General features: G+C 49.3%; 1 protein-coding gene across 1 annotated transcript in view; it reads left to right on the top strand.

Moving 5' to 3' along the window:
• The first annotated feature begins 366 nt into the window (after window positions 1–366).
• Window positions 367–22,420, top strand: part of LOC142565864 (high affinity nerve growth factor receptor-like) — a 52,044-nt gene continuing 29,990 nt past the window's right edge. Inside the window, exons 1-3 of the mRNA XM_075676420.1 lie at window positions 367–615; window positions 3,002–3,163; window positions 14,083–14,207. Of these exons, the coding sequence (XP_075532535.1) occupies window positions 468–615; window positions 3,002–3,163; window positions 14,083–14,207 (435 nt within the window). The 5' untranslated portion in view covers window positions 367–467. The remainder of the gene's footprint in view (window positions 616–3,001; window positions 3,164–14,082; window positions 14,208–22,420) is intronic.

Below are 22,420 nucleotides of genomic sequence, written 5' to 3'. Positions count from 1 at the left end.
TCCGTGGCACCGAATGGCCGACAGTGACGATAACGGGGGGTCGTCGAGTCAGTGACGAATGGCGAAAAGGAAGGAAACTGAAATGGGTGACTGCAAAGTACGGCCCCCAGATTACAGTCCAAATAGTGCGACCTACACGTACCCGTAAGCTTGAAGCTCGCAGCGCCCTGTGGCGAGGCTCGAATTGGCCTCGAAGCGTGGGCGAGAGTTACCCGAACGCAGAAGTCGTTGTTCACGTTCACCCGCAATCGCAGGAGCCGCAGCCGGCGGGCAGCGGCGGCGGCGGTTCGGCCGAGCCGTGGCGTCCGGCCGCGGCGGGTCCCGGCGGGCCCGCCCCTCTGCTGACGGGGCTGCTCGCCGTGCTGGGCACGCTGGCGCTGGCGGGCCTCGTGGTGGCCGTGCTCGTGCGGCGGCACCGTCGGCGGCGGGCAGCGCGGCGCGCGGCCGCCGGCTCTCTGCACAAGTGCATGCAGCAGTACGTGACAAACCCCACCTACTACTCGTCGGCTCCGGAGACGCCGCTGCGAAAGGTGCTCCACGACGTCGAGATATCGGCCGACTGCATCCGCTTCGTTGAGGAGATCGGCGAAGGGTGCTTCGGAAAGGTGCACAAGGGTACGCGCCACTTCCACACTTCCTCTGTAGCGTCGTCGCTTCATCTGCTCCGTCACCTGGCGGGAGAAAAATTAAAATTAGGGCACAAACTCCTCTTTGGGGAGTTGTCGTATATAGTGCGTAGCATTCTTTGTAGTCATTACTTCGGACGCCTATACTTTGCCCTTGAAACCAAGACTGCCGTATTTTAAGAGATAAACAACTGCAAAAAAATACCACGCACACTATGACAATCTCCTCAGTAAACTATTTTTTGCTACCAATCCTGCGTTTGATAAATGAAAGAAATATAGCTCTTTTTTTGATCGCATAATTTGCCCGCCGACACGCTCGCCTCCGTTGTAACGCGTCCTCTGCAGACGCAATTTTCTGGTTGCTTGCGTTATCAGCGCGTTCCTTGTCCACGCGTGCAAGCTCGCGCCTGCGTTCTAACTGCGCCTCGGTGAGGCCGAATCGAAACGCGCCAAGCGTCTCAACGCGCTGCGAGGAACTCGTAAGGGTGTTCTATGCCACTTGTCGGTGCATGCGTCCGTACGTGGCGTAATGGCTTCCACATCGGGCCTCTACATTTAGACGTCATGTGTTCAAATACTGCCGTTGTACTTTAATGGTATTTATTTATTTATTTATTTATTTATTTATTTATTTATTCATAAAACAGTACATTGTTTGAAATGATGAGTTTACAAGGTCCCAAAGCCGATTGAAGCCAGAAGGACGAAGTCTAGGCAAATGTACGTCTGAACCTTCACTCCCATGCTGGCTGAAAGAATATTGCGTCGGAGGTTCGAGCACCCACAAGTAGGTGGCGGTAAGCGTACAGAAGCCTTAGAGTACGGAGTATATAAAGTAACTCTAAGAAGTCTGTAGCGGTACAAGATATATAGAGAAGGCTTAAGGAAGCAAAAGAAGATTACAGAGATGTATACAAAAATGCTGGAATGAAAAACATGTACAGCATACCTGAATAAATCAAGCAGGCTAGGGGACTGTTTGTCACCGCCCCATTTCAAAGGGGATGCAAATAAATCATCATCATTGTGCATTCACAGACATCCACCCATTCAAGCCTAGATGGCGGTACGAGCTTCTGGGGACACGAAACGTAAGGACGAACGGAACGGAGCAGAAAATGACCCCGGGCACCTAACCAAAGAATGCTATGCATTAACAAGAGGTGTACACAATCATTACAATGTCACAATTATTCTTTGTCATCCTACAGGATTGCGCAAGATAAATGAAGAAAGTGTGATTTCACATTTCATAATAAACGTCGTAGGAGCGTTTGGGCTAGATTAAATACGCAATAATTTATAAAATGTCCACAATAAAAAAAATTAAGCATGCATGCATCGGAAAACTGAGAGCATGCGCATTTTATTATAGTCGTCGGCACACCCTGATGCGTTCATATTGATCCAGTTATTGAAGTGGTGGGTTCACTTAACTGCGTTTGAATCTCTCCTACCGAAATGCGCTCATAGCATATGATATAAGAGGCACAACATCGGAGAGGCCACTTCGTGACTATGAAAAGCAAGCATAGAAATGCTGCAAACACAGAGGACGTCCGAATTTGCAGCGATAAGAAGCATTATTAGTGCAATGTGTGTAACATGTGTCAGTTTCCCACTCACTCAGTTCGCTACGCTACAAAAGCGATATTCGTGGTCCACAATTGTCGATAGTTGCGCCCTCGTTGCGACCCTTCCCTCCTGTGGCTTTTCACGACACCATTATTATTTCCTATCGCGCTTATGCTACTCATTCGAAGTTGAAACTGAGCCATGTAACGCGAAGTCCATTTGGCAGTCCACTATTTGCCGCGCATCCCTCGACTGTAACTAATTTCCAGCGGTCGTTGTCGTGATCGCTAAGAACAAGCTTTTTCGCGAGGCTTTAGTAATAAGAACCAATGTCGAAATTCGATGCATCGTCTGCTTACTGTATAATGCTGTGTAATTATAGTATGCTCCATGATGCCACACGACCGCGAGAGTAAAGTCAGTAAGCAACCCACAACCAGCCCAGCTCATCGCTTGTCGCACACCACGTTCCGAACTGCTGAAAAAGTCCGCACTGAAAACGTGTGCGTGAACTGGGAGCGCACAGTTCGACCGAGTGCGAGGAAGGAGGCGCGGAGTGACAGCCTAGTGACGCTGCGCCGCTCGCGGTGGTTCGCGCAGCGAGGCGACGAAGTGTTTGTCGCGGACAGTCGCCGCCTCGTTCGAGGCGGACAGTTGAACCACTTTGAGGCAGAGGGGGAAACTAGGCGCCGAGAAGGACTGCGGAGGTGAGAACGAAGGAAGGGACGCGTCAAGTAGCGGCGGCCAAGGGGCACGAGGTGCCTCAGCGCATGTCTAACCAGCCTTGCTTCGTGCAGCGGTGTACACGCACCCTGACGGCAGCGAGGAGGACGTGGCCGTGAAAGTGCTCAAGGAGAGCGTGTCCAACGAGGCGCAGGCAGACTTCGAGCGGGAGGTGCAGATTATGTCCAGCTTCAAGCACGAGAACATCCTCAAGCTGCTTGGCGTCGTGTTTAAAGGTAAGCTGCTCACAACAATCTCGTAATTTGACACGAGCGAACTCTGTGGTCACACGGACGATTTTCTTTTTGTCTTCTTTTACTTTCGTCAGTTGTTCTGGCAAGGCATGCTAACAAAGAAGAGGCAGTGACAGCTTTGTCTATCTCGCTTTCTTTAACCGATTAATTGCTTGAACAGACAGTGTGACAACGCAATTGAGAAAAATTATCCAGTGAAATTCAATCCGCATCCCCTCTGCCAAACACTTTCCGACGTACAAATACGAGAAATTTAGAATCCCGTTGTATACCTCGCATTGTTCACCGGCTGGCCTTATGTGGTTTCCGAAAAGGTACGCACTGCGAACCATTTTACCTCTGTCCTGACCCGAACAAACTACGCACGTTTCTAGAGATCCTTATTCCGGCTACGCTTACCTAACAAGCAGTACATCCCCGGACCCAGGCAAAGCGCACCTTGCACCTCTTTTCGTGGCTTCTCCACAAGTGTCAAGGAGCGCTACCGCCTTGTTGACAACGCCGAACTCACGTATATTAGCAAGGCGGCCGACAGTAAAGTCCGTATAATGCCTGCCGGAGTAGACTGTTTACAACTTCGACGGAATTTCCCAGTGAAAACCGAAAACTAAAAGGGGATACAAAAATAAATTCCTGGCTCGTGAGCGAAGTTTTTACAACCTCCAGGGAGGAAATTCTCCGCCCTTTCTATTCTTCCTGTCCACCCAAGTTCGCGCTTCGTTTGGCAGTTCCCTGCTGCGCACAGCGCGATGAAGCTGGAGCTTTCCTACGACTACTCGGATGAAAGATCGCGCCATCCGTGACAAGTAACGTGCCTTTCCACATACTGACTCTATTATTATCCTGTATTGAACCATGTCAGGCTGCATCAGTTTCTAGTTCATGCATTTCACTGGCTTCGTGCTGTCCCGTATACACATACATGTCGTATGATCAGTCTGCTTTGTTGAATCAATCTGAACAATGTTGCCTTCGTCGCCTAAATGACCTCCCTACTGCGTACCAAAACTGTATTAATAAAGAAGTTGTGAAAGAAAAAACAATGTGATGTTTGGGACAATTAAGTATAGAAATGTTAAAGCGACTAAGAGGTGTAGTGGCAATAAGGTGAGGTGAAAAGGTGACGTAATTGCGACTTTGCGATAAAGAGCGCCACAATGAGTTTTAATGCGGAGCGTCGATGCAGTAGCACTGGCATTATCCGCGTTGAAGCACAAAGTAACGTATTCTGTTCATTAGCCGTGCACAAGACGTTTTCCTTAGATACAAGGCATATTGTGGGTATGTTTAGCGCAGAAGCGTACGCATCTGGGCTGGTTGGTTCCTGACTTGAGCGCAAACAGCGCAAAATAACAGGACGTTAGAAAGGGACAGACGACGACACCCAAAAACTGCTCCGTTGTCTGTCCTTTTCTCACGTCGCGTTATCTTGCGCTGTTTTCCCTCAGGTCATGTTTAGTACGGCACAAAAACATGCTACTTTCGACAAAGGAAAATCATATCCTACTGTCTGAAGGCCCTTAGCTTCCACTTCAGAATAGGCCGCGAGAGAGCCAACTACCGCTAACACGCGCTCGTCTCCGCTTCTTGTCTTCTTTGATTTATTCTTCTTCAGCTGATTCCAAGGGCGCGACACGAGGCCTTCGAGCTAAATTTGAGAAACGAGCGACGCCTTATGCCTGCGCAGAAACCTGCTAAGTCTCTGCGACTAACACGTGGGCCTGATTATCGCGCTCTAAGCGCTCACATACGAAAGTAACGCGAATTTAACGGCCGTCCAATTAAAAGGCGCGGCAGATATACTACACGGTGCGCCGCACTATTTGCTAGAGGTCGCGACTATAGCGTCGTAAGGAGTTCTCTTGAAGGAAGAACAAACGAAACCAGGGCGCGTGGGTGAAACAAATGCCTGTCTCCGCGCCGAAGACGTTTCCTCGACATCCGAAAGACCGGCGCTCGCGCATCGCAAACCTTGGCTCAGGGAGGACGAAGAAGAAAGAAAAGCTGCTTGCTTGCAGTTTATGTCCTTGCACGCGCGGGATTGTGTGTGTGCCTGCAAAAGAAAAAGAAAACAAGCGAGAAGTGTAGGACGGGAATAGCTAGATTTGTTTTTCAGGCGTTTCCTATTTTACGTGTTTGGTGCTTTCGCAAAATTGCTGACCTTTTCCCTTTTTGCATTTTCTTTCGGGTCCTCAGACAACCTCTTTTCTTGACGTGCCTCCCCTATAAGGAAGCACCTGGCTTCTTGGTATGCGCCCTCCTCAGTCGAACTAATTCGCTTTAACGAACTCTTCCTTTCATCGACTGTCTTTTCTGCTCCCTCCCTCTATCTCCGCCCTCCCTCTCACCCCCGCTCCCGACTCAGTTATGTAATTCTGAAGGCTAATCAGAGGCACCTGCACAGTCTTTTATTTCCTTTCTCCTGTCTTTTTTTTTTTCTGCTGAAGCAACATTAGTGCGGCTGACCCTCCCAGGCAAATGTGTTCCCTTGGGAGCTCTAACGAGCGCTGACAAGCAAGTTGGTATAGGCAAGAATGGAAGCCACAATGCGGAGAAAAAGGAACAAGTGGTCCACATGACTAGAAGCGCAACGAAGTCTGTGCCCAGCACATCGTGAAGAGCTGTACCCTCCCTCGCGCAAGCGCAGTGTGCTTCTCCTTGTTCTGGCGCAGTGGTAGGAAAATTGGTAGATAATTAAGCTCACGGCTCTTCGGCAAATCCCTTGGAGACAACCTCCAGGCGAGAAAAGAAAAAACACTTTTTCTTTTAAATACGAGCCGGGTTTAAGATTACGGCCGGGAAAAAATTACGCCTAAAAGGCACTTCGCACAGGCAAAAAAGTGCCACGTGAAGCGGCTACGTCGTGAGTGGTGCTTTAACATTGGTGCCGGCTGAATCCGGCTCCAAGGTGCACCTGTGCCAGTATACCTCCTCCAGCAATGTTTACTCCTCTTCCTTGTCATATTTTTTTTTTTACTTCTTTGTCTCTGCCTTTCTTTCTTTAGCGCAACGACGAAGCTGGCGACCTAGTACCCTGGATTGACAAGACAGACGAAACACTAGGCGAGTTCGAAATTTGAGCGGCGAGGCAAGCAATTGCAGGTTCTGTAGTGATCGGCGCGTAAGGCAAGTATAGGGTAGTAAACAGAACGGCAGTCAAAAAGGCCTCGTCGCCTCGCGAATGTGTATAATGGTCTCCAACGTTCTTTCTTTAGTTGAACTGAGCGCGACCATCAGGGTCCGTAAGGGCAGCCGGAATATTTTGCACTTCAGGGGATTCCTTAGTAATTGCTATATGAACCAGACATCGAAGAACGGCTGCTGCTGAAATTTTTTAATATAGGCTTTTATTTATTTATTTATTTATTTATTTATTTATTACAGACGGACCAGCAAAGGAGAAATTAATTACATGAGATAATTTTTGCATAACAAGCAAGAACATTAATTAATTGCGAAGACACCGTAGCTCCAAAATACAAAAACAAAAACTAACGTAAGAAGAACGTAAGAAAAGCGGGGAAAAGTTTTGAATTGTCTTTCAAAATATTTGTCTGGCAAACTCCGCACTTCATCCGGTAATTTGTCTCATTCGTCAATCGTTCGTGGAAAATTTCGAAAACATCTTCGTTTCCGAGAAATATGTGGAGACGGTGTTTAACTGCTGCGATGGCGCGTACTATCTTTTTTATTATTATTACTATTATTTTAGTGTTAGCAGTTTTGCATATGGTGGAAGGGAATTAGTTTCAACTTCATCGCAATTTGGAGAATGCAGAAAAGTTAATCTCGCAAGGCTACGGTTTACTTAAGCAGATTTCATCTCCTTTGAAGACATCAAAGTAGACGAGGAGTGTTGCCTCGTGTATACAAGCAAGCAACGCGCCTCTTTTCAGATGTGGGCACCATCTATAAACATGAATGGACCCTGCATAACTGCTGCTTATTAAAGTTAAATTTTAGAGTCTAAGCATAAGTTTAGGTTTAGAGCCTAAATTCAGCGTCTTTCTTTTTTTTTAGAATTAGGGTTCTTTCAAGTCTACGGTAGGTGCGACCTCTATTTCACCGCGCTGACGAAGCGGAGTGTCTCAGTTCATCCTTGCGGAACTCCCTATAATTGAAGCATGTGAAATACGAGAGCCGTTCTATAGGGGATGCTTTGAGCAATGCGGCGAGCTTGATGCCAGCTTTACGCACTGCGCAATGACACTAATCACTCACGTATTTACCTCGATTACGATTCCGTAACTGTTTGATCAAGCCCATCAAGGCGGCTTATTCAAATACAATGCTCGTAATCACTCCCGAGTGCGCCCCGAAATAGTTTCCCGGGTTTTCAAACGCGTGACGCTACTAAGGCGTCGTGGCTCGGCGAGTTTTGTTGCTTTGGCGCGCCGAAATTCGAAACGCGGCGTCGCTATAGGGGCGTGCGCTGCGCGCCTTGCGCATGCGCTCCTCGCTGCCTCGTCCCGGCCAGTGGCGACCTGTTATCTACCGCCAGAGGTGCGTTCAGCCTCGCGCCGCTGAAGCTTTTGCGAGGTGCCACCAAGCTTGACCGTCAGAGCAGCGGGCTTCCCGAAAACTTGTGAAATTACTTTGCGACTCGGCGCCCGGCGGAAAAATGCCTCGACGAAAGCCGTCGCCCAGCCGGGAGGATGATCTCTTCCACGCAGATAACGGACACCGTGCGCCGCTGACCGCGTCTTCTGTGTGCGCGGGTCCTCTTTGTCCGCTCAATTTGTGCTTTGACGCATCCCGTCAGCCGAAATGAGATAAGCCACAGCATCGGCTTGCATAGCGTTACGGAGGAAGCTGGAATCACTTCTGAGGCACGCACACCATGAGCTCCGAGTTTTACAAAGGCCACTTGCGAAGTTAATTGGTACATTTTGTCTAGCGACGTGTTAATTGTTATTTTATGCAGTCTATGGAGTTCCTCTCATTGGCTAGAGGGATCCTGATAAAACGGCTCACATATATCACATGCCCTACTTAGAGGGATTGTCGGAAGCTCCAGCTCAAACACTGCATAATTTATGCGATCGTATGTTTTTTTATGCGGAGTTGATTAGAACACTTTCTAGTACTTGAAGGTTGATGCGGCTGTAATATTGTTAACGCTAAAAATAAAGCGAAAGGAACTTCTTTCTAGTCATCAGCAAAGGCAGCGTTTTCTCAACACTCATCGCCATATCGTAATCACGGCACTACGATGAAACGCCAATTAATTCTTTTCTTATATGAAGCATGAAGTGTACACAAAGGGATAGTCAGGAACGTGGGGGGGGGGGGGGGGGGAGGTCATCTTGGAGTCGGCCCCCTTCCTAGCAAAGACTACGATCAAAATTGGGTCGACAGATGAAAACACATTGTGCGACGAAAATTGGATGAACCAGGGTAGAGTGCCTGTGACAGGCTGGCCGACCTTTCGATAGGTGAACCTACCTGTCAAAAGCGGCCATTGACAAAGATTAGTTCACCTATCTCAGTGTTGGCCAGGTTGTCTAAGACACTTTAGCCTCGTTCATCCGATTCTTATCACAATCCTAAAAAGGAAAACGGGTTAGCAGCCGGCTGCAAGATCCTTTGCAGTTAAGGCTATAGCTTCGAGAGTCTGCCCGAATTAAAGATCTGGCTACGCTACTCTCAGTATACACAATCTTCAGTCACTAGAGAACAGCCGTGTGGGAATCGACAATAATAAAAAATAAGTGTATCATTAGCACAAAAAGTAACAGTGGTTCCCGATCTGAACAGCATCTGAACCGCATATCCTCATCTGACTAGCAGGTGATACCGTTGGCGAGAAAGTGTAATTTAATTGTTTTAACCCTTATTCCTTCAATTTCACTGTACATGACGTTCTTGAAAGCTTTGGTGAAATATAGAATTACGCATATACTTAACATTTGTCCAACGCATTTCAAAAGTCACGCATCGCAGGATCCAGCTAGGTCGCCGTGTTTTTCTAGACCCACATTGACAGAGAGTTAAAGTAACGTTACTCCTTAACATATTGAATATGTATGCCGCTACTTGTTCACTCACTGTACAATACAAGCATCATCATCATCATCAGCCTGGATACGCCCACTGCAGGGAAAAGGCCTCTCCCATACTTCTCCAACAACCCCGGTCATGTACTAATTGTAGCCATGTCGTCCCTGCAAACTTCTTAATCTCATCCGCCCACCTAACTTTCTGCCGCCCCCTGCCACGTTTCCCTTCCCTTGGAATCCAGTCCGTAACCCTTAATGACCATCGGTTATCTTCCCTCCTCATTACATGTCCTGCCCATGCCCATTTCTTTTCCTTGATTTCAACTAAGATGTCTTTAACTCGCGTTTGTTCCCTCACCCAATCTGCTCTTTTCTTATCCCTTAACGTTACACCCATCACTCTTCTTTCCATAGCTCGTTGCGTCGTCCTCAATTTAAGTAGAACCCTTTTCGTAAGCCTCCAGGTTTCTGCCCCGTAGGTGAGTACTGGTAAGACACAGCTATTATACACTTTCCTCTTGAGGGATAATGGCAACCTGCTGTTCATGATCTGAGAATTCCTGCCAAACGCACCCCAGCCCATTCTTATTCTTCTGATTATTTCCGTCTCATGATCCGGATCCGCGGTCACTACCTGCCCTAAATAGATGTATTCCCTTACCACTTCCAGTGCCTCGCTACCTATTGTAAAGTCCTGTTCTCTTCCGAGACTGTTAAACATTACTTTAGTTTTATGCAGATTAATTTTTAGACCCACTCTTCTGCTTTGCCTCTCCAGGTCAGTGAGCATGCATTGCAATTGGTCCCCTGAGTTACTAAGCAAGACAATATCATCAGCGAATCGCAAGTTACTAAAGTATTCTCCATTAACTTTTATCCCCAATTCTTCCTAATCCAGGTCTCTGAATACCTCCTGTAAACACGCTGTGAATAGCTTTGCAAAGATCGTATCTCCCTGCTTGACGCCTTTCTTTATTGGGATTTTGTTGCTCTCTTTATTGAGGACTACAGTGGCCGTGGAGCCGCTATAGATATCTTTCAGTATTTTTACGTACGGCTCCTCTACACCCTGATTCCGTAATGCCTCCATGACTGCTGAGGTTTTGACAGAATCAAACGCTTTCTCGTAATCAATGAAAGCTATATATAAGGTTTGGTTATATTACGCACATTTCTCTATCATCTGATTGATAGTGTGAATATGGTCTATTGTTGAGTAGCCTTTACGGAATCCTGCCTGGTCCTTTGCTTGGCAGAAGTCTAAGGTGTTCCTGATTCTATTTGCGATTACCTTAGTAAATAGTTTGTAGGCAACTGACAGTAAGCTGATCGGTCTATAATTTTTCAAGTCTTTGGCGTCCCGTTTCTTATGGATTAGGATTATGTTAGCGTTCTTCCAAGATTCCGGTACACTCGAGGTCATGAGGCATTGCTTATACAGGGTGGCCAGTTTCTCTAGAACAATCTGCCCGCCATCCTTCAACAAATCTGCTGTTACCTGGTCATCCCCAGCTTCCTTCCCCCTTTGCATATCTCCCAAGGCTTTCTTTACTTCTTCCGGCGTTACTTGTGGGATTTCGAATTCCTCTAGACTATCCTCTCTTCCATTATCGACGTGGATGCCACTGGAACTGTATAAATCTCTATAGAACTCCTCAGCCACTTGAACTATCTCATCCATATTAATAATGATATTGCCGGCTTTGTCTCTTAACGCATACATCTGATTCTTGCCAATTCCTAGTTTCTTCTTCACTGCTTTTTAGGCTTCCTCCGTTCCTGAGAGCATGTTCAATTCTATCCATATTATACTTCCTTATGTCAGCTGTCTTACGCTTGTTAAATTATCTTCGAAAGTTCTGCCAGTTCTATTCTAGCTGTAGGGTTAGAGGCTTTCATACTTTAGCGTTTCTTGATCAGATCTTTCGTCTCCTGCGATAGCTTACTGGTATCCTGTCTAACGGAGTCACCACCGACTTTCTATTGCACACTCCTTAATGATGCCCACAAGATTGTCGTTCATTGCTTCAGCACTAAGGTCCTCTTCCGGAGTTAAAGCCGAATACCTGTTCTGTAGCTTGATCTGGAATTCCTCTATTTTCCCTCTTACCGCTAACTCATTAATCGGCTTAATATGTACCAGCTTCTTCCGTTCCCTCCTCAGGTCTAGGCTAATTCGAGTTCTTACCATCCTATGGTCACTGCAGCGCACCTTGCTGACCACGTCCATATCTTGTATGATGTCAGGGTTAGCGCAGAGTATGAAGCCTATTTCATTTCTAGTCTCGCCGTTCGGGCTCCTCCACGTCCACTTTCGGCTATCCCGCTTGCGGAAGAAGGCATTCATCCGCATATTATTCTGTTCCGCAAACTCTACGAATAACTCACCCCTGCTATTCCTAGTGCCTATGCCATATTCCCCCCCTGCTTTGTCTCAAGCCTGCTTCTTGCCTACCTTAGCATTGAAGTCGCCCATCAGTATAGTGTATTTTGTTTTAACTCTACCCATCGCTTTCGACTTCCTGGTCATCATGACTAGGTGTAGGGACGTAGACCTGTACAACCTTCATTTTGGACCTTTTAAGTTCCCAACAAGACCTGCCACCCTCTCGTTAATGCTATAGAGTTCCTGTGTGTTACCAGCTATTAATCAGGAGTCCGACTCGTAGTTCTCGTGTCTCCCCTAAGCCCCGGTAGCACACGACGTGCCAGCTTTTTAGCACTGTATATGCTTGTTTTGTCCTAACCTCACTGAGCCCTATTGTACCAGATTTACTACCTTCTAATTCCTCCAATAGCACTGCTGGACTCGCCGCACTAGATAACGTTCTAGCATTAAACGTTCTCAGGTTCAGATTCCAATGGCGGCCTGTCCGGATCCAGGGATTCTTAGCACCCTCTGCTGCGTCGCAGGTCCGACCGCCGCCGGGGTCAGTTGCTTCGCTGCTGCTGGAGACTGAGGGCCGGGGTTTGGTTGTTGTGTTCATATAGGAGGTTGTGGCCAAGTACTGCACCAGGATGGCCAATCCTGCTCTGGTGAGGGAGTGCGTTACCGGGTCAGGCCACACTCCAGGCCTGTTTATGCAATTTTATCAACACGCGGATTTTTTTTAATTAGAAAATTGGTGGAAAATTGTGCGGCACCGGGATTCGAACCACGGACCTCTTGCACGCGAGGCGGGTGTTCTACCTCTACGCCACCGCTGCACGTTCAAGCACTTCATGGAAATTGAACGGCAACTGATTTCGGTAACGTTAGCGGCTTTTATAAACATAAAGTCCGGTTGAAGGGCAAAGTTGAAGAGTTGCGAAAGTCGCGAGAACTAGTTCTTGAGACACTTGCGGTTATGTTGAATAGCGGCGCATTTAATTCGAGATGTTATTAGGGCCCGCGAGGTGGGCCACTTAGTGTCTAAATTCAGCAGCCTTTCATATGCGCCCTCGTGGGATATTAAGTTCGCATTCACAAAAATATCAGTCCTGATATATACATCATCAATTAGTTGATGTGATCGAAACATATTTACCGATAACTCAAAAGAAGTTTAATGGTGGTAAAAATTGCACACACAGGTAGTCACACGCTAATAATATGTCTTCCAAAAAAAGATGCATCTCTAACATCACTGTTCTTTAGGAACTACTTAACGTCGTAATATAGTACCCGATTTATCTTGAGCCTGAGCGCCTCCTGACATACTGTGGGCATGCTTGATGCTTCAACGCCTTTATCTAACTCCGTAATAGGAATTGAGCATGAGCAACGATAATCCTCGGAGATAAACACTACGGCGGTAGAGGAAAAACGCACCGCAACGTGTAATTTTTCGCGCGGTGACCGAATCGATCCATCGCTTTTCGTTTTCAACAGTGCACGACTCCTTCGACTACTACAATTGATAGCTTTCTTGCTCGGTTCACACGAGGCGGTTGTGTGTACTTCCTCTCTCCCCATGAAAAGAAACCACTGAAAGATCGTTAATCAAATCCCTTGAAGCGTGTAATTGGATAACATAGCTTGTCTCTTATCCGATGAAGTCACTCTCGCGCCTTCTCCCAAGTGGCCTCCCCGATGCCTTGTTTCTTAAACTTTCTGCTTAAAGGGCGCGCCGTTAAGGACAACGGTTTCTCCAGATGCGAACAGCCGGGTCTCGTACACGCCGAAGCGCCTGCCACAAGAGGGCAAGAATTAAGTGGGCGTTACTTTCTGAGCATTGCTGTCGCCGCCGTTGTCGCAAGTGAAAAATGACGCAACAAGAACAAGCCGTGCTTGATCTCGGCCCACTCCCTGTGAGCCGCGATCATTTTCATTACTTCGCGCTTTGCCCCCCTGTTTGCTCCTAGGGGCAGTAATAAACGCAGGAAGTTACAAGTGTAGACGGCTGTAAGTTAGCTTTAACCCCTTGTCGCATCAAAATGTATTAATTTTTCCCATTTTGTTCATGTCTAGAACACGTATTTCGTGACCTGCATGTTGCCCAGGCAGCCCTATCGGCCGCTCATGGACCAGATATGGGCTGCGCATTCGAGGGCAATACAAAGTGGAACGCCGAATTCGTTTCCAAACAAAGGCTGTTTGTGAAAGTGGACTCGAACGTGACATGTACAGGCTATAGTAGGTTTCCGATTGAATATCTTGTCTCGCAAAGCGCTTTAATTCGCCTGGCATATGCGCTGAACATGAACGGCCTCCTTCAGCGTAAATACGAGTGCTTTCTTTTCGGAGCCCAGCCTGGCGAGTCTGTTGCGATGCAGGCGCGGGTCGGGCACGGGCTTCTTAAATATGGTCTCCGCACACCTCCCAGCCTTGCATTTGTTTCCTTGAGATGCGCAGCTGCCGAGAAATTGCGCACACTGATGAACTAGCTTACACTTCGTCCTGCTTCTCACCTTCCTGTATAGAGTCCGGTTCCATACCCTGGATGGTCTTCGAGTTCATGACGTACGGAGACCTGGCGGAGCTGCTCCGAGCCAACGGCTATGGTCGTGACTCGTCAACCAGGAAACCTCCAACTCAGCTCACTCTGGTAAGTGATGAACATCCTTGGCGACCTGTCTGAAGCCTCTCTTCTTTCCACTAAATGGGTGAGATGTCATCTACTGCTCATCGCAGGGAGACGGTGTTAGAAACAAAATATAGAGTAAAAGAGTAACGAAGTGCACGGACAGGCTCGTTGTAATTTACACACACATCTGATGCTAACGGCTTGAATGACAGACTTTGGCAATGCTACGTTACGCCAGTGGCTTGTGCACGATCCTTCCGTTCTTTCTGGCTCTCTCGCTTCCGCTTTCTTACACCCTCCCCCCAAGGAGAGTAGCCAGCCATGACTTTCTCTAGTTAACCTCTCTGCCTTTATTACCTCTTTATCACTTTTTCCGTCTCTTTACACTGTCTATAAATGAAGACAACATTCACAAATCGTAATGACATCTTGTGCAACTAACGCAAAAGCGAATAAAAACAAGAAGCAATTATTCCTTGACTCGAGTATAGCATCATCATCATCATCATCATCAGCCTAGTTACGCCCATTGCAGGGCAAAGGCCTCTCCCATACTTCTCCAATTACCCCGGTCATGTACTAATTGTGGCCATGTTGTCCCTGCAAACGTCTTAATGTCATCCGCCCACCTAACTTTCTGCCGCCCCCTGCTACGCATCCCTTCCCTTGGAATCCAGTCCGTAGCCCTTAGTGACCATCGGTTATCTTCCCTCCTGTTTGGGATCCGACCGCTGGTACGATCTGTTGGGAACTCGGCGCTGACGCCCGTGGTTGTACCTGGGTCGCAAGCCCCAAGGGTAGCGTTGGCCTGGCGGCCTGGGGTACAACTGGAAGCATCCGAAGGTCCCGGCAAAGCATGAGTCGACTGGTAACAACGAAACAACTTGTTTATTTTAACATCGCAAAGAGTTGGCGGTCAGGTTTGACCGAAGTAGAGAGACGGGAGAGCACTTCACTCAACAGAAGAAATCGGAGCCCTCCTTTTGGCGTCCGGGGGCAGCTGTTTTTATACTCTCGCAGTTGAGGGCAAGAAGGAACCCCTCAAAAGACGAGCACGTGAATGTACAATGGGCTAATGGTGACGCACACTGTCGTAGCGCTGCGCACGATCTCGTAGCACCCTGTCGTGGCGCTGCGCACGATCTCGTAGCACCCGGTCGTGGCGCTGCGCACGATCTCGTAGCACCTGGTCGTGGCGCTGCGCACGATCTCGTAGCACCTGGTCGTGGCGCTGCGCACGATCTCGTAGCACCCTGTCGTGGCGCTGCCGGTCGGACACAATGACTGGAACGAGATCCCTGCTTTGGCATCGCCTGTTTCGGGCCCAATAACTGGAATGAGATCCCTGCTTTGGCATCGCCTGTTTCGGGCACAATGACTGGAATGCGAGGAGGATCCCTAGGCGGTCGCATCGCCGCAGACGCGCCTGGAAACACCTGGCGATGAGTGTTGCGGCGACGACGATCGGGCCAAAATGTCTGCCGCCCCGCCGCAGACGCGCCGGCAAAACCACGTGTCGCAGGCGAAACGCAACAGACCGCCCCGCCGGGGGAAGGAGATCCCGATGGACAGGGGACTGCATCCGCTGTCCGGAGGGACGTCGCTCGATGATGCTCATAACCGAAGTCGGGCGTCCCTTGACGTTTCTTGAGCGCAGCGCACAGAGAAGGCCTCGTTCTCTCGTTCAGGTTCGCACGGGACACTGCAAAGTGACTTCGGGAGAGTTCACATTTTTGTTCTCGTTCCCGGCAAGCGTTAGAACTACGCTGAAACTCAACCGCTCAGTCAGCAAGCACGGCACAACCCTCACTAAGCCCTGCCAGGCTCTTTCCCCTTTTTATACCACTGCCTAGTTCCTTACAGTAGTCTAGCATCACTCAGAACGCGTCCACAAATTGAAAAATTGCACTAGAAAGCATATCATCACTTTGAAACACTAAACAAAAGCAATATGTTAAAAAAAATCCTGCCTCAGGAAGAAAAACATCAGTAACAAACAATTTTGAGGCTGATTCCTACGTTAGGGGCTTCGACTTAAGCCATCGGCGTTACCGTTGAGACTCCCCTTTTTGTAACGCACCTCAAAGGAATATTGTTGTAAAGCGAGGCTCCAGCGCAGGAGGCGGCCATTTTTGGGAGAGATGGTCTGCAGCCATTGGAGAGGGCAGTGATCCGTCTCAATGATAAACCTCGAGCCGGCTAGATAGCATGACAATTTCTGAACGGCCCACACGAGACATGCACACTCTTTCTCGGTGGCGCTATACGCCTGCTCACGACTGGTCAGCTTACGACTAGCATACAGGACGGGGTGTTCTACTTCTCCATTTTCCCGTTGGCACAGTACAACGCCCATGCCTCGCTCACTAGCATCGCACTGAACAATGAACCCTTTTGTATAGTCTGGCGATCGTAGCACAGGCTGGCTTGTTAGGGCACTCTTTAGGGCGCTAAAAGCTCTTTCCTTTGTCTCGTCCCAGACGACTGTTTGAGGCTCTGTCTTTCTTAGAGCATCCGTCAGGGGAGCCGCGATATCAGAGTACCTAGGGATGTACCTCTGATAGTAGCCGGCGACACCTAAGAACGACCGAATATCGGTCTTGGTGCGCGGTTGCGGAAAGTCTCGCACAGCGGCCACTTTTATTTCAGAGGGGCGGCGACGACCCTGACCAATCATGTGACCGAGGTAGACAACCTCGGCCTGTGCTAACTGGCACTTAGGAGCCTTGACTGTCAAGCCCGCTTCGCGCAGGCGGGTTAGCACTGCCCGCAAGTGTGCCATATGCTCAGACCAGGATGCGGAGAATATCGCTACGTCGTCTAGATACGGTAAAGCGAATTCTTGCTGTCCCCGCAACACTTTATCCATGAGACTTGAAAAACAGTATGGCGCGTTCTTCAAACCAAAACTCAACACTTTAGGACGGAATGTTCCCATTGGTGAAATGAACGCCGCATACCTACTAGCCTCTTCTGTAAGTGGAACCTGCCAATAACCCCTGACAAGATCTAGGGTGGAAATAAACTGAGCGCTACTAACTTTCTCAAGGCGCTCCTCGATGTTAGGGATCGGATAAATTTGATCCTTAGTGATGGAATTAAGCCTGCGGTAGTCGACGCAAGGACGAGGTTCCTTGCCCGGTACCTCAACTAAAATCAAAGGGGAGGTATAGTCACTCTCACCTGCCTCAATAACACCGAGCTGTAGCATTTTCTTTACCTCAGCCTCCATAATATCGCTCTGGCGGGGTGACACCCGATACGCCTTGGAACGTACTGGCTCTGGGGAGGTAAGTTCTATATCATGAGTAAGTACCGAAGTCCTACCAGGCCTCTCAGAGAACAGACCTTGAAACTCTTGTAATAGCTGGTGTAGTTCGGTTTTCTGCTCAGGCGACAGCGGTGCTTTACTGATAAGGTCACTAATGACTTGACCGGTGTCTTCCCTGTTCGTCACTGAGCCTAGTCCTGGAAGCTCGATCGGAAGCTCTTCAGGAACGTTTACCATCATGCACACCACTGCTTCCCGTTGTCTATAAGGTTTGAGCAGATTACAGTGGTAAACTTGCTGTGCTTTCCGCTTTCCTGGCAGACTTACCACGTAGTTAACGTCCGACAGTTTCTGAACAATTCGTGCTGGGCCCTCCCACTGCACGTCTAGTTTGTTGTTTAGCGATGTGCGCAATATCATGACCTCATCGCCAACCTCAAAACGACGGGCCCTGGCTGTCCGATCATAATAAACCTTGGCCCTCTGCTGGGCCTTTGCCATTGCTTCACCTGACAACTCCTGTGCCCTTCTTAAGCGTTCGAGGAGCTTAAGTACGTACTCCACCATGACTGGGTCGTCGCCCCTACCTTCCCACGATTCTCGAAGCATGCGAAGCGGAGATCGAAGCGAGCGACCGTACACCAGTTCAGCTGGCGAAAACCCCGTAGCCGCATGCGGCGCGGTCCTTAAAGCAAACATCACCCCAGGCAGACACAGCTCCCAGTCAGTTTGATGTTCAAAACACAAGGCTCTCAACACGCGCTTCATGACGGAGTGGAGCTTCTCAACGGAATTCGACTGTGGGTGGTACACTGAGCTGTGTAGCAGCTTTACCCCACACCTTTCGAGAAAAGTTGTCGTCAAAGCGCTAGTAAACACTGTGCCCTGATCTGATTGAATTTCTGCAGGAAAACCAACTCGCGCAAATATGGACAGTAGTGCATTAACTATCTCAACTGAGCTGAGTTCTTTAAGCGGCACTGCTTCAGGGAACTTTGTCGCTGGGCAGATCACAGTCAAAATGTGTCTGTACCCCGTGGCTGTTACCGGCAGAGGTCCCACTGTATCAATAACGAGCCGTCTAAAAGGCTCCGTTATGATAGGTACCAATTTCAACGGCGCCCTTGATTTGTCCCCTGGTTTGCCCACCCGCTGACAAGTGTCACATGTCCTCACGAAATGGTCTGCGTCCCGAAAACACCCTGGCCAATAGTACTCTTGCAAGAGACGGTCCTTAGTTTTCTTAACTCCTAGGTGTCCGGACCACGAACCCCCATGTGACAAGCGCAACAGATCCTGACGATAGCATTGAGGCACGACCAGCTGATCGAACTCCACTCCTCTGCGGTCTAGATACTTCCGGTACAGGACTCCACCCCTTTCCACAAAACGAGCAGTTTTCCTGGCGATACCTTCTTTGACATTGCAGCGCACGTTTTCCAGGCTGCCATCCTTTTTTTGCTCGGCTATCAAAGCCGACCGGCTGACTTTTAGCAACCTATCAAGTCCGTCTGACGTAGGCGCGATGAGCAAATCAGTAGATAGCTCTTCTAACTTTCCCGTGTCGGGCATTTCCTCTCCAGTATCTGGCGCCTTTAACGTTACAGACTCAAGTCTATTCAGTTCGGGCGTGCTCTGAATATCAGCTTGCTGCGCCTCTGACCCTTTTTCGTTGTTTGATAACGTCGGCCCCGCAACTACCGCCTTTGCAGCGAGCTCCCGAACCTTCGATCTGGTTAAGGCCTGAACACTAGCTTCACCAAACAAAAGCCCCTTCTCGCGCAGGAGGTGATCGGACCTGTTTGAAAATAGGTACGGGTACTGGGGTGGCAGCATAGATGACACTGCCGCCTCTGTCTCAAGCGCTCCGAAAGGTCCTTCAATAAGCACTTTTGCTACCGGCAGACACACGCTATGAGCTTCCACGGCTTGCTTGATCCATGCGCACTCGCCCGTGAACATATGGGGTTCTACGTAAGACGGGTGAACTACATCCATCGTAGCTGCGGAATCGCGAAGCACTCGGCACTCTTTCCCGTTCACGAGGAGGTCTCGCATGTAAGGCTCGAGAAGCTTCATGTTCTCGTCAGTGCTGCCTATTGAAAAAAACACAACTTTTGGTGTTGTTTCCGGACACTGCGCCGAAAAGTGACCCGGCTTCTGGCACGTATAACAAACGCCCGCTCGCCTCATCTCGAACCGCTTTCTGCGTTCGGCTTCGGCTGCCGCCGTCTCCTTAGGTTCGGTCGCACTGCTTCCACTCGCATCCGCACTACGCGTGTTCCCCTTTGCTCTCATGGGTGTGAACTTCGGCCTCTCAAACTTCGAGCCAAATTCACCCTTTTGACCGTCCTTAGCTCCGCGAGCTCGACGCGTCACAAACTCCTCGGCTAGCTCAGCGGCTCTAGCCACCGTACTCACGTCTGGCCTATCCAAGACCCAGTATCGCACGTTCTCCGGTAACCGACTATAAAACTGTTCTAGCCCGAAACACTGCAGAACTTTATCGTGGTCACCAAACGCTTTCTCTTCTTTGAGCCACTCCTGCATGTTCGACATAAGCCTATACGCAAACTCTGTATAAGACTCACTTTTGCCTTTCTCATTTTCCCGAAACTTCCGACGGAACGCCTCCGCAGACAGCCGGTACTTTTTTAGAAGACTCGATTTCACTGTGTCGAAATCCTCTGCCTCCTCTCTATCCAAGCGAGCGACTACGTCGGCCGCCTCGCCGGGTAACAAAGTGAGCAAGCGCTGTGGCCACGTTTCCCGAGAGAACCCCTGCTTCTCGCACGTTCGCTCAAAGTTAACCAGGAACAAACCAATGTCCTCTCCAAGCTTAAACGGCCGCATCAGGTCAGTCATTTTGAACAATACGCGTTCTCCTGCACCGTGTGCCTGACTTCCATTACGAGCGCGTTCCATCTCTACCTCAAGACGCTTCATTTCCAAAGCGTGTTGACGCTCTTCTTTTTCTTTCTGCTCTTTAAGTTCGCGCTCCTGTTTCTCTTTTTGCTCTTTAAGTTCGCGCTCCTGTTTCTCTTTTTGCTCTTTAAGTTCGCGCTCCTGTCTTTTTGACCTCTCCTCAATAGTCTCAAGGCATTCCGACAGCTCGTCATCCTCAGCCTCTAACTCAAGAATAGCCTTTAGCAGTTCTGGTTTTCTGAGTTTGTCCGAGACATCCAGACCCAACTCTCTTGCAAGCTCCAGCAATTTCGGTTTGCGCAACGACTTCAAATCCATGGCTGCTCTGAATGCTGCTTTCTCTACTGCTTACTATTGTCTTGCCGCAACTAACCCGGCAGCAACGACAACCACAATTACCAGCTCTGTTTCTGACACTAACAAAAGCCTGGCAAAGCTCAGAAGAAGAAAGTCCCGCACTCACCAAACCTCGCAGGCAGGAATTCCGCGCAGTCGTTCCGCTGCAGGCAACCAGTCGTCACACAGGGCTCGTTGCACTGCTCCCGGATCGTCGTTGAGCTGCTCAGCATACTGTCAACTGCATCTCTTTGCTGCTGGCCTCCGTTGTCGCGATCTCGCCGCTGGCAGACCGTTGTTTGAAGTCGTAGGCGATCTCACCGCTGCCAACCAGATGTTTGGGATCCGACCGCTGGTACGATCTGTTGGGAACTCGGCGCTGACGCCCGTGGTTGTACCTGGGTCGCAAGCCCCAAGGGTAGCGTTGGCCTGGCGGCCTGGGGTACAACTGGAAGCATCCGAAGGTCCCGGCAAAGCATGAGTCGACTGGTAACAACGAAACAACTTGTTTATTTTAACATCGCAAAGAGTTGGCGGTCAGGTTTGACCGAAGTAGAGAGACGGGAGAGCACTTCACTCAACAGAAGAAATCGGAGCCCTCCTTTTGGCGTCCGGGGGCAGCTGTTTTTATACTCTCGCAGTTGAGGGCAAGAAGGAACCCCTCAAAAGACGAGCACGTGAATGTACAATGGGCTAATGGTGACGCACACTGTCGTAGCGCTGCGCACGATCTCGTAGCACCCTGTCGTGGCGCTGCGCACGATCTCGTAGCACCCGGTCGTGGCGCTGCGCACGATCTCGTAGCACCTGGTCGTGGCGCTGCGCACGATCTCGTAGCACCTGGTCGTGGCGCTGCGCACGATCTCGTAGCACCCTGTCGTGGCGCTGCCGGTCGGACACAATGACTGGAACGAGATCCCTGCTTTGGCATCGCCTGTTTCGGGCCCAATAACTGGAATGAGATCCCTGCTTTGGCATCGCCTGTTTCGGGCACAATGACTGGAATGCGAGGAGGATCCCTAGGCGGTCGCATCGCCGCAGACGCGCCTGGAAACACCTGGCGATGAGTGTTGCGGCGACGACGATCGGGCCAAAATGTCTGCCGCCCCGCCGCAGACGCGCCGGCAAAACCACGTGTCGCAGGCGAAACGCAACACTCCTCATTACATGTCCGGCCCATGCCCATTTCTTTTTCTTGATTTCAACTAAGGTGTCGTTTACCCGCGTTTGTTCCCTCACCCTATCTGCTCTTTTCTTATCCCTTAACGTTACACCCATCATTCTTCTTTCCATAGCTCGTTGCGTCGTCCTCAATTTCAGCAGAACCTTTTTCGTAAGCCTCCAGGTTTCTGCCCCATATGTGAGTACTGGTAACACATAGCTGTTATACACTTTCCTTTTGAGCGATAGTGGCAACCTGTTGTTCATGATTTGAGAATGCCTGCCAAACGCACCCCAGCCCATTCTTATTCTTCTGGTTATTTCAGTCTGATGATCCGGATCCGTGATCACTACCTGCCCTAAGTAGATGTATTCCCTTAGCACTTCCAGTGCCTCGCTACCTATCGTAAACTGCTGTTCTCTTCCGAGACTGTTAAACATTACTTTAGTTTTCTGCAGATTAATTTTCAGACCCACCCTTCTGCTTTGCCTCTCCAGGTCAGTGAGCATGCATTGCAATTGGTCTCCTGAGTTACTAAGC

Source organism: Dermacentor variabilis, unplaced genomic scaffold, assembly GCF_050947875.1.
Source record: "Dermacentor variabilis isolate Ectoservices unplaced genomic scaffold, ASM5094787v1 scaffold_12, whole genome shotgun sequence".
Classification (NCBI taxonomy): domain Eukaryota; kingdom Metazoa; phylum Arthropoda; class Arachnida; order Ixodida; family Ixodidae; genus Dermacentor; species Dermacentor variabilis.
Note: the sequence above shows the minus strand (reverse complement) of the source record. Positions and strands in the feature narration are given on the sequence as shown.